The sequence below is a fragment of the Petromyzon marinus genome, chromosome 48 (assembly GCF_048934315.1).
Source record: "Petromyzon marinus isolate PM22_M1 ecotype Great Lakes invasive population chromosome 48, UKy_Petmar_22M1.pri1.0, whole genome shotgun sequence".
Lineage (NCBI taxonomy): Eukaryota > Metazoa > Chordata > Hyperoartia > Petromyzontiformes > Petromyzontidae > Petromyzon > Petromyzon marinus.
Genome location: NC_133714.1, coordinates 4,728,554 through 4,744,044, shown reverse-complemented (window position 1 = coordinate 4,744,044; position 15,491 = coordinate 4,728,554). Strand labels below are relative to the sequence as shown.

Sequence of the window (15,491 nt, the reverse complement as noted above, 5' to 3'; positions counted from 1 at the left end):
CATCTTCCCCAGTAATATGACGTTAGCATGTATTTTGCCCATTCTCCGCTGGCCGCCACGCAAGATGGGTACCTTGACAGGGCGGCGGTAGGGCTCACGGGGCAGGAAGTAAACGGGCAGCACCCGTTGCCTCTGGGGCAGTGGCACCGGCAAGTACAAGAACGGGTCAAACGTGATGGACACCTGCAGCGCAAGCACACAACATTTTATGGGGTAAAGAACCGATACACCAATCAATGTCATCACTTCCTAGCTGCACACCGCTGCCGCTTAAAATGTCAAAGGGTAAAAGTTTTTTTTGTTTATGCTTGGATAAGCGTGCAGCAGTGCTCATCTACAGGTTGACAGCGCTGGTGAAGGGGTGACAATTCCACATTTATATGGCAGGGGTGAATCTGTCCAAAGGAAAACTGCAACCACAAAGTGGTAAACAAGGGACTAAAAAAAATCCCCCAAAAGCATCCCCATTGTAAGCAGTGCTCTAAATAAATTACAAAAATGTTACTTCACAAATACACATCATTTCGAATAACCAGTAATGACATATTTAAACCAAAATGTTTTTATTTTGCACGGACGATTTTTCATTACTTGATCTTCACTGTGATTGTGCACCCTCTGTCAACACAATCCCTTCACATGGCCATTTGCCGTTCTGCCCTCCAACAGGCACTTTTTTTTTGCCCTGCAGTTGGCTTGCCTAAATCACATTTATACATTTAAAAAGACCCCACAAAGTGACCACGTGGAGGTGCGAGTGAGTGTACGTACATGACCACACACTGGGCAAACAAGCTTGGACTTGTAGAGGCCATGGAAGAGGTGTACAATAAAGGAGTCATTCCATGCCTTGTGCCTGGCCCATGCTCGTTCCGCCATGTGCTGCACATAGAAAACAAGTGCCATTCGTTCTGCTTTATATTATGATATTTTAACGTATGCAGTATTCGTTCAATCTCAGAAAGGTAGATTCAGAGGCGCGGGAAATCACAGACAAGCGAAAAGGCAGCCAGAACTGGTGCCAGACCACTTTCATTCCACCCAAAAATGGCTTTCTCATGGGGCCCAATGCATGAACTTTTATGGCCAATTTTGAAATCCTTTTTAGCCAAAATGTACCAATGTGCTCAACATTTAACATTTTTACAGTATAATGGGACGTCATTTTTGTCATGTACACAATAACACCTTTTCTTGGGTCTTTTTCTCCAAGTTTATTCGGGCCCTGTTATTGGTAACACATCACGAGATGAATAATCCACTTGAATCTCTCCGCGTTGCTGTGGAGCATTATGGGTAGAGGCAAATAAAAACAATTAATTTACATACAAACATGTTCTTGTCCATTCACCAATTTGCTTTTCAGACCAATATTTTAACACTTACCCAGAATGCTCCAAGGCAATGCAGTAAAAAAAGGTGTAAGTGTCTGGAATCTCCCCGCCACTGTGCACCAGGCAGTGTTTGCGCGTAGTCACTTTAAGATGTTTCTTGTTCATGTTTTTGTTTGTTGCGGTTGCACCCGATTCAAGAGCCAAATGGCTCACAGGGCTATACCAAATAAATGAAACTGAAACTAAATGAATAACACCATGAGTTAGAGGATCGGCAGGTCGCGTGTGGTGGGGTAAAGTGTGGTTACTCTCACCTCCTCCTGTAACAAGTGTAGCCCACGTGAAAGAGAAGGCCATAAACACCCTCTAGAGGGCCTCTCTGGAACTCCCTCTAGAGGAGGCCCTTCCACCAGCGGTGACGAGAGCAAGCAGTCGCAGCCCCTGCACCATTGCCTTCACCGAGCGTGACCCATACATTATGAGAAGGCCTTGGTACCTGGTCGGAGAGGCTGCCGTGCGGCTCTGGGTACTGCTGGGGAGTCGGCGTGTTTGCCGCCAGGTTCAGGTCCTCGTGCAGACCGTCCAGCAGGAAGGCCAGAAACTCCTGGGCGTCGTGCTGTGAGAAGCCAGAGAACTGGCTGGCTTTATTCGACACAATCTCCTGTGAGGTAAGCACACACATACCGATCCGAGGCACGGGAACACAACAAACGATTTAAGCCTCGGCCAACGCATCTCCCTAAGCTACCCAATGGTAGACAGTCCTCTCCATTAGGGACCTTGAGGTTAGTGCAAAAATAATCCACATTCCCATGGCAGTACTCAGCCTGTCTTCGAATCAATCGTCTGTTGATTTTATAGGCAAAACTTGTGATCTCAAAGGGATGATAAGACTGAGTCAAACGCCAATAGGGATATAAATTTGCATCCTTCGCAATGGGAATGTAACAGCCAGGTTTTTGCAGCCACTCATAATCCAGGATTGGTCTTCCGGGTAAGGCCACATGTTTAGCTTTTCTTCTTTTAAGCTTGATCCGTGAACTACTGTCGGCATCTTCAGGAGCTGAATATGCTTTGATTGAAGATGTCCACAGTAGTGCATGGCGAAAGCTTGAAAGATTTAATTTAGTTGTTTTCATTTATTTTATTTTACCTACGTGACTTTACCGAAAAAAAACAAAGAGTATGAATCCTTGCAGTCACGAAAGCTTCAAATCTATAATTAAAGCTTGAAAGAAGATATTTTCAGCACGTAACCTAAGCCAGAAGACAACAGTGTGCTTACCAATGAAAGTCCAGTACTCAAAGTTGCACCGAACTGGATTATGAGTGAAGCTCAGGGACATGCGAGTGTCCCACCTCAAGGCAGTCCAGAGATTGGCAGGGGAATGCTCACCTTGAGCTTGGACGGAGAGAATGCATAGTGGGTCCCTTTCCAAAGGGTTCGAAGAATGATTGCGAAGCTGACAGCCAACCGTCCCCCCGTTCCCAGGACGTTGGAGTAATTTATATCAGCCTTAAATGCCGAGTCTGCTGGTGAGTACAAAACATCAATGATTAAAGCAGCAAGAATAATTAAATTAATACGAATAATCAATTGTAAAAAAATTGGCAAGTTTGTTATCAACACTGCCTTTATGCGAGTGAAGCCTATGACTAAATCACCCAGGATGCACCTGATCTTGTCATATATCGGAAGCTAAGCAGGTTTAAGCCTGGATAATGCTTGGATGGGCAACCACCATGCCCTACACGTGTTATAGGGTAGGGGTGGATAGTCGAGCAATGGAAATTCCAAGTTGTCACGGCAGGTAGAGTGCTACTGCAATAATACTGTACATATAGAAAACATCCAGCAATGTTTCATGAGTGCTCAGACAGCACGCGCAGTGGCAAACTGAGAGCGTGACAAAAGATCCCCCATCAAGTGTTCGCTATTAGAGAACACCTATGAAGGCCAACGTGGCACACGAGCGGGGTGGTGTGGCCAGCACCAAGCTCGGCCATCTTTGTCTAACAAGTGGCAATGTTTACACGACTCATTTGTGGTCGAGTCGACCCAGAGAAGGCCCAGGACTGATTCAGATAATCGTCACCAATGTTGTCTGTGAGCGTGATTCTAACTCGGGTTGTTGAGTTCGTAGCGCAGCTCAGTAGCCGCTACGTCAGTGTTCTTAATTGCAAGGCCCGCGGGCTGCAAGCGGCCCCTGGCGGCCTTTAGTGTAGCCCCTGGCAGCCTTTTTAAGCGGCCCCTGACATACGGCCCCCAACAAAAAACAAATGTGAAGACACCCTCATCATCGTGCTGTCAAACACCAACGGCCCTCACACTGAAGATGTCTTATCAGCGAAGTGGCCGACCTCTGAAAATTAGCGAAGAACACTGCATTCTGCTGACACTCCCCAAAGAGGGTACGACAAAGATGTACCCCCCACCCCCCCTGCCAAGACCTCAACAGACTTTTTAGGACACGTGTGCAAGATGCAGGCAGCGCGGTCCCCACCGTGCAGGTAGTCGCGCAGCTCGCGCGTGTTGGACAGCGCCTGGATCACGCTGTTCATGAAGCACGTGTTGCCCAGGTTGACGAGCCCCGTGAAGCCCGGCACACACACCTGCTCCGCCTCCTCCCCCTCCCCCCCGCTGCTCGCCATGATGGGCGGAACCTTGCACATGGGCTTAGCCTGGTGGCGCACAAAACGCCCGGTCAGCAGCGGCAGCAGACGCGATAGCGGCAGCACCAGTGTCATGCATGGGCTTTGGTAGCAGCACAAGCAGCGGCGCCAACATTAGCAGTGGCACCAGCAGCAGCGCCACCAGTAGCACGAGCAGTTGTACCAGCAGTAGCACCAGCAGCAGCAGTATTCTCAGCACCAGCACTAGCAATAGCACAGGCACCACCAGCAGTAGCACCAGCATAAGAGCAGCAAAAGCAACACTAGTGGCAGCACTGGCAGTAGCACCAGCAGTAGCACAAGCAGCAGCAACACCAGCAGTAGCACCAGTAGCAGCATCAGCACTAGCTCGAGCAGTATTCTCAGCACCAGCACTATCTGCACTAGCACCAGCACCAAGAACAGCACAAGCAACACTAGCTGCAGCACTGGCAGTATCACCAGTAGCAGCAGCACCAGCAGCACTAGCAACAGAAGCAACAGAAGCATCGGAAGGGTAAAGTTTTAAATTAATAGGTCACAACTCGAGGTCTTAGAATGGAAAGGATTCTCATACTTCTTCTTGGTTCTTTCGGTAAAGTCACGTAGAATGGAAATAAAATAATAAAAATAAAATAATAAAATTCTCACGACGTTTCGGCCACAACACAAGTGGCCTTCTTCATGTGAATAAACAGGTCTGTCCAGAAGACAGAGCTTGAATGAACGCTGTCAAGCAAGGACCACGTCTTTTAAGCTTAGAGTCGCGGCATCTCTTCAGAAAGGTGAGAGACTCGATTAGTTGAGCCTTCTTATCCCGGAGTTTGTTGAAGGATCTTAAGGTTGTGTGGAATCCCTCCCCGTAGAGGTGGTTAAATTTCGATTTAAAGCTTTCGTGACTGCAAGGATTCATCTTCTTGGTTTATTATTTTATTTTTATTATTTTATTTCCATTCTACGTGACTTTACCGAAAGAACCAAGAAGAAAAATCCCTGCAGTCACGAAAGCTTTAAATCGAAAATTCTCATACTTGTTTACATTTGGAGTAACATAGTCTGACCAACTGATCGCTTTTTTCAAATGAATGTACGTTATGCTAAATGTAATCCGGTATTTATTGTACTGTGCTTCTATGCATCCCCATCTATGCTGTCCACCTTCACCAACTCGCACTAATCAGCGTGAAAAATGGTCAAATAGCCCCACCACGAGCCGCACGGCATAAAGAGGACCTCATCCACCAGTGGATTGACAAGTGGGCTGTACACGCACACATGTATGTACGTTTAACTTCTTTCGCACCGTACGCAGCCAACCAGGCTAATAAGAGACACACATGTGCACAGTGACAACACTAGCTAATATACTTTTTGGGGAGTGGGGGAAAGGGTTATATCCAAGAGGGGCTGGCAAGGTCTCACCGTGCACGCGGTGGCGGATTCCGATGACTGCGAGGTACAATGCTCGGGGAGGTCGGCGAGAACGTGGTGTGTGGCGGAGCCACGGACGGGCCCAGCAGCCGCCCCCACCGCAGGCGCCGCCTTCCTTGCCTCCGTAGGGCTACGCGGCGGCAGTGACTCTTCGGGTGCTGAAGTAAACACAACAATAACACGACGCACGTACCACCCTCCTTTCCACCGCACGACTGAATGTGAACCAGAGGGGAGCTGTGCCAAGCCAGCCCGGTGCAGCTGACGAGGAACCGGATTGTTGGCGGTGATGCGGTCCGACGGTAGAGCGTTCGCCGATTTTGGAAAGGTTCATGGACTGAAAATGGTAGGCCACCCTGGTTAATACTACAGGGTGTACTAGCTAGAATTTACGCACCGTCTGCTTTACAGTAAATGTTAATGGGTACTGTGCCAGCGTCGTGGTCCAAATTTTCCATATTTTAAAAATTACTGAATGGAAAATACACAGAAATCGTCACCACCTACGCCGAAACTTGGCAGGTCCCTCCTGAAAAAAAAACATCCCGAGGCTTAATATTCAGCCGCTTCCTTGGGTAAACAAGCATTGTAACAGTAGTCTATGCTTACTTTTGCAGAAGGGCTCATCTGTTGGCTTCCAGCGCTGTCCATCCTTCTTCCGTAAGCTGATCTCTAGGTAACTAGTCCGGAGTGTATAGGAGCTCTGCTCAGGATCAATCACGTGCCTGCAAGGAAGAGTAAAGCATTAATGAAGCTCGGTGGCTGAATTAATCCGTAACTGATTTGCAGCTCCATGACCATAGGATACATGGTCAGCAACAAAATCCATTGTTAGTTATCTTCACCAAACCAACACGATGCCCAGAATAACCCAGCCTTCCTGCTGGACGCTCTAAGCAAGGACCTGAAGCCGGTGTGGAACAAAAACGACTCGCAAGCAGTACCCTGAGTTACAAGGCAGCCCCACTGACCACCATGAAGAATCTGGTCACGTGAAATACGGCCAAATAACCTCCACTGCCCACATAACACGCGGAGGCCCTCATCCAGCAGTGGACTGACAAGTGGGCTGTACAACACGATACAATATTACCATGCAGCCATTGTAGCTAGTGCTGGAACAACTGACAGGTTAGGACGATTGAGTGAATATAATAAAACAAATGTAATAATTGTCAGCAGGCACTCTCCCTCTTCTACAGGAAATGCATTTGTGCTCTACGCCACTTGCGGGAAACTCGCAAGCTGCGTTCTTGGTTGGATGTATCGAAGGTGAACAACACAAAGGCACAAAAATTAAGGTGGGGAAGAAAAATCGAACGTGCATTTCGGCAAAATATCTGCCCAAGAGGTGGCTCTTACAAAAGTTCCAGTGTCCACTGGAAGCGGCTCTCGGGTGTGGCGTTTTCATGCTGCTTGAGAAACCTCTCGTCTCTATCGGAACACAGAAATCACAGGTAATGTACACAAGAGCAGTGGCCCAATAAATCAAATCAAATAATTAGAATTCACACTTTTTCTTTCCACCATCTCTTGTAACCAGGCTACATTAAAGTGACGTGTGTACTCTTTATCTAATGCAACTTTGAAAGTGCTGTTTTGTCGCAAGCCGTTTGACTTTTGGCCTATCGGTCCTGTGCTCAGCAATTAGTTAAAATATAAATTCCTACAGCACAAGGCTGTGACGAAGGTGCCACGTTTCACACAGCACGGGAGTGACATTGCCATTTGTTTTTACCCATTTAATTATGCGCAGGTAATTTATACAAATTTGGAACGTGATTCCAGGACCGATGGGCCTCCTCTTCTTCGAATGTCAAGGGATCTTTAGCGGCCCAATGCGAAGTAGACGGCGCGTAATTTATGGTTAATACACAGGCAGCATTAACGAGGATGGCCATTGGCCTCGAACCATAAAGCCCTGCAACAAGCGACAGACTCGTCTTCACTTGGCAATGTCACGTCCAACTAAGTCAGCCTGCACCATCGTTAATATTTTGGCTTGTTGCGCATTGCGCCTGCCACCAATTATCAGGTCATGAGGTCGTTATGCCAGTGAATCGTGTAGGGACACCAGAACTGAGATTTAAAGAAGTAAATGTCCCTCATTTATCAAGGAGAGTCTGCGATTTTGGCAGTTCCTTTTTAATTCGTGTTTTGGATACTCTTTGGTTCTTTCGGTAAAGTCACGTAGGTATAAAATAAAATTAATCACGACAATTTTGGGAGTAACACAAGCATCCGTCATCAGGTGGGAAAGCATGGTCTGCTGCTGAGGCAAACTGTTTAAAAGGTTTGAAATGGGTGTAGCATGAGAGTGCAATGCAAAGGACATGTGAGCATGAGAGATCTGAGAGAGGCATAGAGAGAGAGACACAGAGAGTAATTTAAATCTCTCATGCTCACATGTCCTTTGCATTGCACTCTCATGCCTTTGGATTGCACTCTCATGCTCTCATGTCCTTTGGATTGCACTCTCATACTCACATGTCCTTTGAATTGCACTCTCATACTCACATGCCCTTTGGATTGCACCCGTTGGGTTGCACTCCCTCGTCGAGGAGGCCGCTCTCCTCCTTTTATACAGTTACATGCTAATCTCTCACATTAACATCATGCTAATTTCTCACATTAACATCATGCTAATCTCTCACATTAACATAGCCACTTCCGTGCCCTCGTCGAGAAGGCTGCTTTCCTATCTTACAGTTACATGCTAATTTCTCACATTAACATCACTAGCTCCGGCCACTTCTTTATGACCCTTGGGCTCCACCCATTTCTAACTTTTAAAACAGTCTGCCTCAACAGCAGACCACGCTTTCCCACCTGACGACGGACGCTCGTGTTGCGCCCGAAACGTCGTGATTTATTTTATTTTATACCTACGTGACTTTACCAAAAGAACCAAAGAGTATGGATTCCTGCAGGCACGAAAGCTTCAAATCAAGATTGAGTGTTTTGGATTTGAAAAAAAACCCAAGCAAACAAAAATACAACGCTCAGGAGGTCTTGCCATCTCATGGCCCTACCTTGCAACCCAGTGATTTTGGAAATTTCACATATCAACATGATACACCAACCCTCATCTTCAAAATGCTCGATTACAGGCATGTGCCACCCCCACCCAGAATTGTTCTGCTACCACCTTTGTAGAACAGACTGGGTTTAGGAGTTTTGACCGCCAGTATCGAATTTCAGCCAGAACAGTCCAGAATGCTTTCTCCAGAAATTATTTTGGCAAGCCACATCCATCTCGCCTTATTTTGTTCTTAACCCATTCAGTGGATTACAGCAATACTGTACTGGGTACATTGTTAGATTAATATAGAAGGGCAAAACGTTGTGCTCTAGTGGTAGTACCTTACACTGATAATCCCTACACCAATCCAGCCCAGCAGCGATCTGGAATATACGTGAGAAATTAAGCCCTGTTGACAGCAGATTATGATCTCCACGTGATCCACCAACCCTACCCTCGGAGCACTGCAGTGTACTTTCCAGCAACAGCCACGTCGCGCGCGGCAATCAGAATCTTTATTTGGGCTGGAGGAATCCGATGAGCTACGACAGACGTCCAAGTAGGGGCGCGTCAGCAAGAATCGTATCGGGGGACGCACATCAAGCCAGCGGGCAGCTCACCGTGTCTGAAACACCACCGTCAGGTGATAGGGCGAGAACGTGACGCGAAACCGATCGCGCTGCACCTGCTTCAGGTAAACGTTCACCACCATCACCTCCGCGCTCTTCTTGTACCAGTTCTTGTTAATGCTCCAAACACTCACACAGCCCCCGGGCTTGCCCACTGCTCCACGTGACAGGAGGACACGCGCGCGCGAAGAGAGAACGGAACACAGTGCTGGTGAGGCTGTGGCCCAAACTTTCAGTTGCATTCACAGTTTAAGGTTTGGTTTAAAAACAAATGTGTGTCCACATTAGCCACATGTACTAAATTGTTTCTTATTGTTACAGGGTTTAATAAGCGATACACACCTTCGTCAACATGCTCTTTAGAAATATCCGCCTTCAATGATCCCTTGATGTGCACAGGCAAAGGCTGGTAGTTTCTAACGAGACACATCTTGTTTCTGTCCTGTATTGTCGTCTGTCCAGTCAACACCTTCCCCGCAATCTGTAGCAACAAGGGCGGATGGGATTGCATTTCAAAACCATCACGTTAGTTGCATTGCAGGGCAACAGAGAGACATTGCTTCAAAATAATGTGTTTCATATGTTGTATGTTTAACTTCTTTCACACCGTACATAGCCAACTGTGCTAATCGGAGGTGCGAAAATTATATTAATATATTATAATTTCAAAATTATGACAGATAGAAAGAGGAATATGCAGATTAAAAAACATACCCAGGTAAAGGACATAATTCTGTTGATAAAAGAAAGTGGGCTTGGGCAGGAAATCATGAGACCGGCTCTCCGATTATTTAATCAATTACTCTACCAATTATCGGTGGAAATTACTCGACTACTCCGAATGCACAAATCAATAAAGTTTGAAAAAACGAAAGCGTCACCTCTGTTCACAGGTGTGCCACTGTACGGTAGGTGATGAACACGGCTTAGTGACGTAACCTGCATTATCATCAGCCGCGTCACGCTGGGCGTGGTTTGTCGGGGGTTTCGTGCCTTTGAGAGGCAGGGTGTAGGGACGATCATCATTTGTACAGAGGCCCGAGTAAGAAAGCTAGTTGACGAATAATACAGTATTCCTTTGTTATTCACGACGGCTATGTTCTGGAGATGCTTGCGAATGGCGAATTTTGCACATGTTGGCCTCGAAATGACTTACCTTGGATAAATACATCAACAAGCTATTAAATACATGAACAGTATCATTTCTCTCATTACTTTATCTCTCATCACTTTCGCGCATCACATTCTCTCTCATCACTTTATCTCATCGCTTTCTTCCTCTCCCTCGATGCAGTCGTGTAGAGTTCCAGATGCAATTCGCGGATAGCCAAAAATCGCGGATGGCAAGTTTCTTAAATAACGAGGGAATACCACAAACAGCTCGTCCCGGCTATAGGTACTATTATAATTTTGCAGATAGGTGCGAGTCACCGGTTGTTCGTCGGCTGGCAGCTCGTCCCGCTCAGTGGTGCTTGGCCATTTGGCTGCGAGGCTGTCTGCAGTCCTCCAGGGCTTCTGGTTTTTCTCCACATGTCCTGCCTCCTTCCAGAGGGCAGCAGCCTGTTCCACTAAGAGGTTGCCAGGATCCTCGAGACAGGACTGCCGTGCACTGGAGGCGTCAAATGCCAGGTCGGCCGAACTCTTTGGACCTCCTGCATCGTTCTTCGACTGCGGACAGGTAATAATTCACAGTCCTTCATCAATCCACCGCCACCCAATGCCGTGTCGGTCTTCAAGAGTTGTTCGGACATATTTCACGTTAGTCAGTGCGAGTTGGTGAAAGCAAGCGCCCAGGACTGGTTCAGATATCATCCGTAACTTATGTTAGCCATGCCCGGGAATGGAACTAGAGCACAAGCAAATCAGAAACATCATATTGAATGCTGAGCAGGGAATGTCGCTTCAAGGGACCACAAATAGAAAGGTTGTATGGTTGTTGTCGAAATAAACATGTCGGCAACAACAATAAACTACACGCATTATGAACAAAGCATCAAAACCCTTCTGCCACCAACATGTAATGCATTATAGGGCAGTTTAAAACAAGGTAAAGGGGATATCATGTCGACCATCATCTCTCACGATCCTGCAATGTGCCATTCTACATAGCAACTACACGCAAGTTGATACCATCACTCTATCGCCCTGACCAGGGGCGGTTACACCTGTGGCTCCGGAGCTGCATGGCGGCTCTTTAAGAACTGCTTCTGTGACATTATTTATTAAGCACCCACCGTCTCGTATATTCACGTGCTCTTTAAATATTGAGGGGTTTTTTTACCGAATTTAGAAAAAAAATAGCTCTTCTTGTTATTTTGATGCCAACCCCTAGTCTAGGCGGACATTCTCTCAGGTGAGTTCCATTCCTCAACTACAACTCCATCCATCAGCCATTGTCACTTCCAAGAGACATGTCCAGCCAAAGCCCACTTAAATTCTTAACAGTCTTAACGAAGTGTGTATGTATGTTGAACTTCTTTCGCACCGTATGAAGCCAAGCGTGCTAATCGGAGGTGTGGGGGGAAGGACTACTAAACACAAAAAACAATTCTAAAGAAATGTATTTTCTTTTTAGATTTAAAAGCGCATCGCTACAGTGGCTTCCTAAAATCAGGCGTACTAGATAGCAGCAGAAGCGCATTTGAAAGCACGCGATGCAAAAACTATGCCATTAACCTACGATTCCACTTTCTGTCTTTTAATGTTGATGATTATGAGCAAAATTGTGAGTCCTGTAGGTCCACATTTTTGCGAGCGCGAGACTCACGGACAGTGTAGGCCAATCCTCGTGTTCGCGTTTCTTCTGCAAGTTAAGGATGAGCTGTCGATCTCGCTCCCGACACTGCACCTTGCTGCACGAAGCCTCGATCTCCCCGTAAAACGTACACCTCCACACGAATCCTCCTGCCGGGTCAACAAAGCAAACTCATCACTGGCAATAGAGAGGACATTTAATTTTATCATTCATTATTAATATTTGGGTTATGCCTTGTCACGATCTGGCCAAATTTGTGTCATTAAGTGCCCTCCACCATCCAACACAGGCAAATACATTAAATTGACATGTACAAGTATTTAATAAGCTAAATGTTATTGTTTCAGCTTACGGGTAAGTTCTGTCAGGTGGTGGAGGGTTTCAACAACACAAATTGGGTAATATCATGAAGTGATTTAATACCACATTGCCGGCCCCAAAATCATTGTAAGAGCGAGTGGCGCGGTACCTGGAAACGCAACGGAACAACCTCTATTGGACAGGATCACGCTCAAGTCCTTCAGCCTCACGGCTCCGCTGCTTACAAGCTGAATGTTCAGGTGGCTTCCGTGCTGATTCCACTTGCATTGGACCTCTGCGGGCCCGCCAAATGTCACACGCAACACAATACAATTATTAGCAACTAGCCCAAGATGTCAATGTGGCCAAAGCCGCTGATGCCACCACACACCTCACCAACGCTAACCTCTGCCAGATCCCACAACCGCTGCACACTAGACACACGACCTGCAAAACCTGCACAAACAGTATCCATAATCTGGTCTTAGGTCTTTCGTTTCCCCTTGGTAACCAGTCATCCTAATAAAATATAGGACTGCATTGGCAGTGGCACACACGCAAAAAAAACGAATTTAAGTTTGTCGTTCATACTGCCTCAGTCCATAAATATATAAAATAGATTAACATTACGCGCAATTGCTATGCCCTAGAGACTGAAGTTATGCATAATTTCTCAAGTGGTATCTGTCCCTTTGAATGCAGGTGTGTACAGCGGAGGTCAGCAATTTAATTTCTGAATAGAGTAAGCAACTTGGAATTTTTGCATAGAATGTGGCAGCAAAGCGCAGTAGACATATCATGAAGAGGAAGCTCTGCTAGGTAGGGCACACATGCAGAATGCAGGAGGGCAGGTTACTGAGGCATGCAATGGAAATGAGCACCCAGAAAATGGCAACCAAGGTGCAGACTTATCACGAGATAATGTATGTATGTTGAATTTATTTCCCACCGGACATAGCCAACCATGCTAATTGGAGGTGCGGGGGGAAGGACAACAAACTAAACACAAAAAGTAGTTCTAAAAAAATTAGTTTCCAATCTAGATTTAAAAGTGCATAGCTCCAGTGGCTTCATAAAATCGGAAGGTAGAGTATTCCAGATGGCCGCAGAAGCGCATCTCAAAGCGTGCGACGCAGTGACCGTCTTTGTTCGATGGCTAGCCAAAAGCCGCTGCAAGGATGACTGGAGTTTGTGTGATTCTTTATGTTCCTTGACGAGATCACCAAGGGGAGCAGACCTTGTTTGGCCAGGCATCAACTGTGCACAGCTGAGATGATTACCATATGCATAGGACAGCCTGGTGCGGTGTGACATCAAAAGCAATCGCCAAAATTACTTCACCAGCTTGACTCTTCTACCTACAGCCCATTAAACTGCGGTGCGGTCACTACCCTCTGCAGTGATGAATTTGTCTCCAGAAGCCTTGCACGCATGGTTACTCTTGTCCTTAAGCTTTTTCTTGCACTCGGCACTCCTTGCCCTGGTGATTATGCCACCGCCGTCGCCGTCGCCGTGGCCACGACTTCCGCTGGGTTGTGGAGGGCAGGCAGACGACGCTGGTGGGCACGTGGGTCCGGGCTCGCGTGGCGAGCCGGGCGGAGAGGGCAGCAGCAGCATGGAGACGCAGAGTTGCTTCAAAGGCCTGCCGCCAGGGTCCCACGCGGGCCCTCGCTTCCTTCCTGCACCGGCAATCTTGGCAGCTGCGCGAGTGGGGCGCAGTACTGCCCCCGTCACACTAACGTGAAAAATAAAATGGTCAGTAAGCAAAGTGCATAAATGCCATTCCGTTGTCATGATCAAGTTCCAGTCAGCATGTTCCACCTCTGTATTTTATTTATTCACACGTGTATCCTGTTACAAATCACAAATGTTCACCAATGATGTGTGTTTACATGCAATGTGTGGAACGTGTCAACCCCATTGTTCACCATTTCCCTACCCGTTGTCACTCTCTCATGCTTACACCCCTCCACCGCACTCGATTCCTCGACAGGCTCCACGTTCCGACACTCACCTCCCCGTGAATCCCCATTCCCTTGCAGCGCTGGTGGGACCATCCCTCCCGGTCCAGCTCCCCCCCCCCCCCACTTCTCGCGCTCTCACTCGCAGCCTGCGGGTTCCTCACTTTCCGTTCCTTCAGCCTCTGACACATCTTCTTCCATGGCCCTGCACCACCTTTTATCTCTCCCTTCCTTGTCTCCCATGCCAATATTCCTTACCCAATATTGATATATTTAGTTTCCAATGCCAACATTCAGTTTCCCCTGCTACTGTTCTCTGATCTCCTAATGGACTGACTTCCCAGCACGCCAAGCCCGTGGCTTCCTGGTAGACTGCTCCCTATGAGTGCGACTTCCTGAAGCCATGGACCCATTGTAAGTGCTGCACACCGTCTGCGTCGGTCGTAGCCGTCCAGAATAAACACCTCATTCGAGACCCAAACATCACACCTCCGCCTGGATTTGACATTCCTACTCGAAGACACTGGTGGTGGAACTATCAACCGCATCACCAGAACATCAAAAGGCCAAGGTGCAACATCTCCAAAGTGGAAAATTAAAATACAAGCCACCACAGTAGTGCAATTACATACATGTCAACAAATACGGTTTACCCATATTCCTATCCAGGGAAATTGAGTTTTCAGGTCCATACGGCATACAGCCATTTCAATACGGACAAAAAAATGTTTTGTCTATTTGTGTTGCTCCCCTGCGACTGGACTTTGTAGGATGAACGTTGAGATTTATAAGGGCACGGGGTGACCAATAAGGTCTGAATTGGTGCGTGTAATAAACCACTGTAGTCTGCGTGCCGTCAAAGCACGAATAGCAAAACTACACGAACCCTCTCCTGAAGAAGCCTTTGCCTCGTGGCCAGCAGACCTCAACATTGGCATTTAGCCTCTGGACACATTGTCATACATAATAGAATAGTTATGGGCATTCAGGTCATGATTACGGTTGTGTAAAAGTGTAATGCGCGACTTTTGCGACACGTCGGGTAGAGGGTACATCTTCATTAATACTCACACTGGGCACAACACAGGCCAACACTTTCCTCTCCTGTGACCTTTGTCCCAGATACTCCTCCTTCTCTGATTGGTTGGTGCTTAACCGTGCTGGTACCCGTAATTCCCTTTCCGGCCAGCAGGTGTCACCCTGTCATTACAAAAGAATGACGTGTACTGTATTTATTCAGGATAATATGCTGCATTAATTTACAATCACGTTGTAACTTCTTTGGTTCTTTCGGTAAAGTCACGTAGAATGAGAATAAAATAATAAATTGATAAAATAAAATAACTCAATAATATTCTCACAGAGAATATTATATTATTGTGTTATTTTATTTTATCAATTTATTAT

General features: G+C 46.8%; 1 protein-coding gene across 5 annotated transcripts in view; it reads right to left on the bottom strand.

Moving 5' to 3' along the window:
• Positions 1-15,491, bottom strand: part of LOC116952816 (ubiquitin carboxyl-terminal hydrolase 19-like) — a 37,448-nt gene that overhangs the window by 19,699 nt on the left and 2,258 nt on the right. For 3 of the 5 annotated variants that reach the window (XM_032972487.2, XM_032972485.2, XM_032972489.2), the window contains exons 2-16: positions 15,156-15,284; positions 13,515-13,858; positions 12,293-12,418; positions 11,836-11,972; positions 10,500-10,736; positions 9,411-9,549; positions 9,060-9,222; positions 6,780-6,851; positions 6,027-6,142; positions 5,409-5,575; positions 3,839-4,016; positions 2,731-2,864; positions 1,831-1,995; positions 772-882; positions 73-183 (exon numbers count right to left, since the gene is read on the bottom strand). In XM_032972487.2, coding sequence (XP_032828378.2) covers positions 73-183; positions 772-882; positions 1,831-1,995; positions 2,731-2,864; positions 3,839-4,016; positions 5,409-5,575; positions 6,027-6,142; positions 6,780-6,851; positions 9,060-9,222; positions 9,411-9,549; positions 10,500-10,736; positions 11,836-11,972; positions 12,293-12,418; positions 13,515-13,740 — 2,082 coding nt within the window. In that variant the 5' untranslated portion in view covers positions 13,741-13,858; positions 15,156-15,284. The remainder of the gene's footprint in view (positions 1-72; positions 184-771; positions 883-1,830; positions 1,996-2,730; positions 2,865-3,838; positions 4,017-5,408; positions 5,576-6,026; positions 6,143-6,779; positions 6,852-9,059; positions 9,223-9,410; positions 9,550-10,499; positions 10,737-11,835; positions 11,973-12,292; positions 12,419-13,514; positions 13,859-15,155; positions 15,285-15,491) is intronic. The other 2 variants (XM_032972491.2, XM_032972486.2) reach the window with 2 other exon arrangements.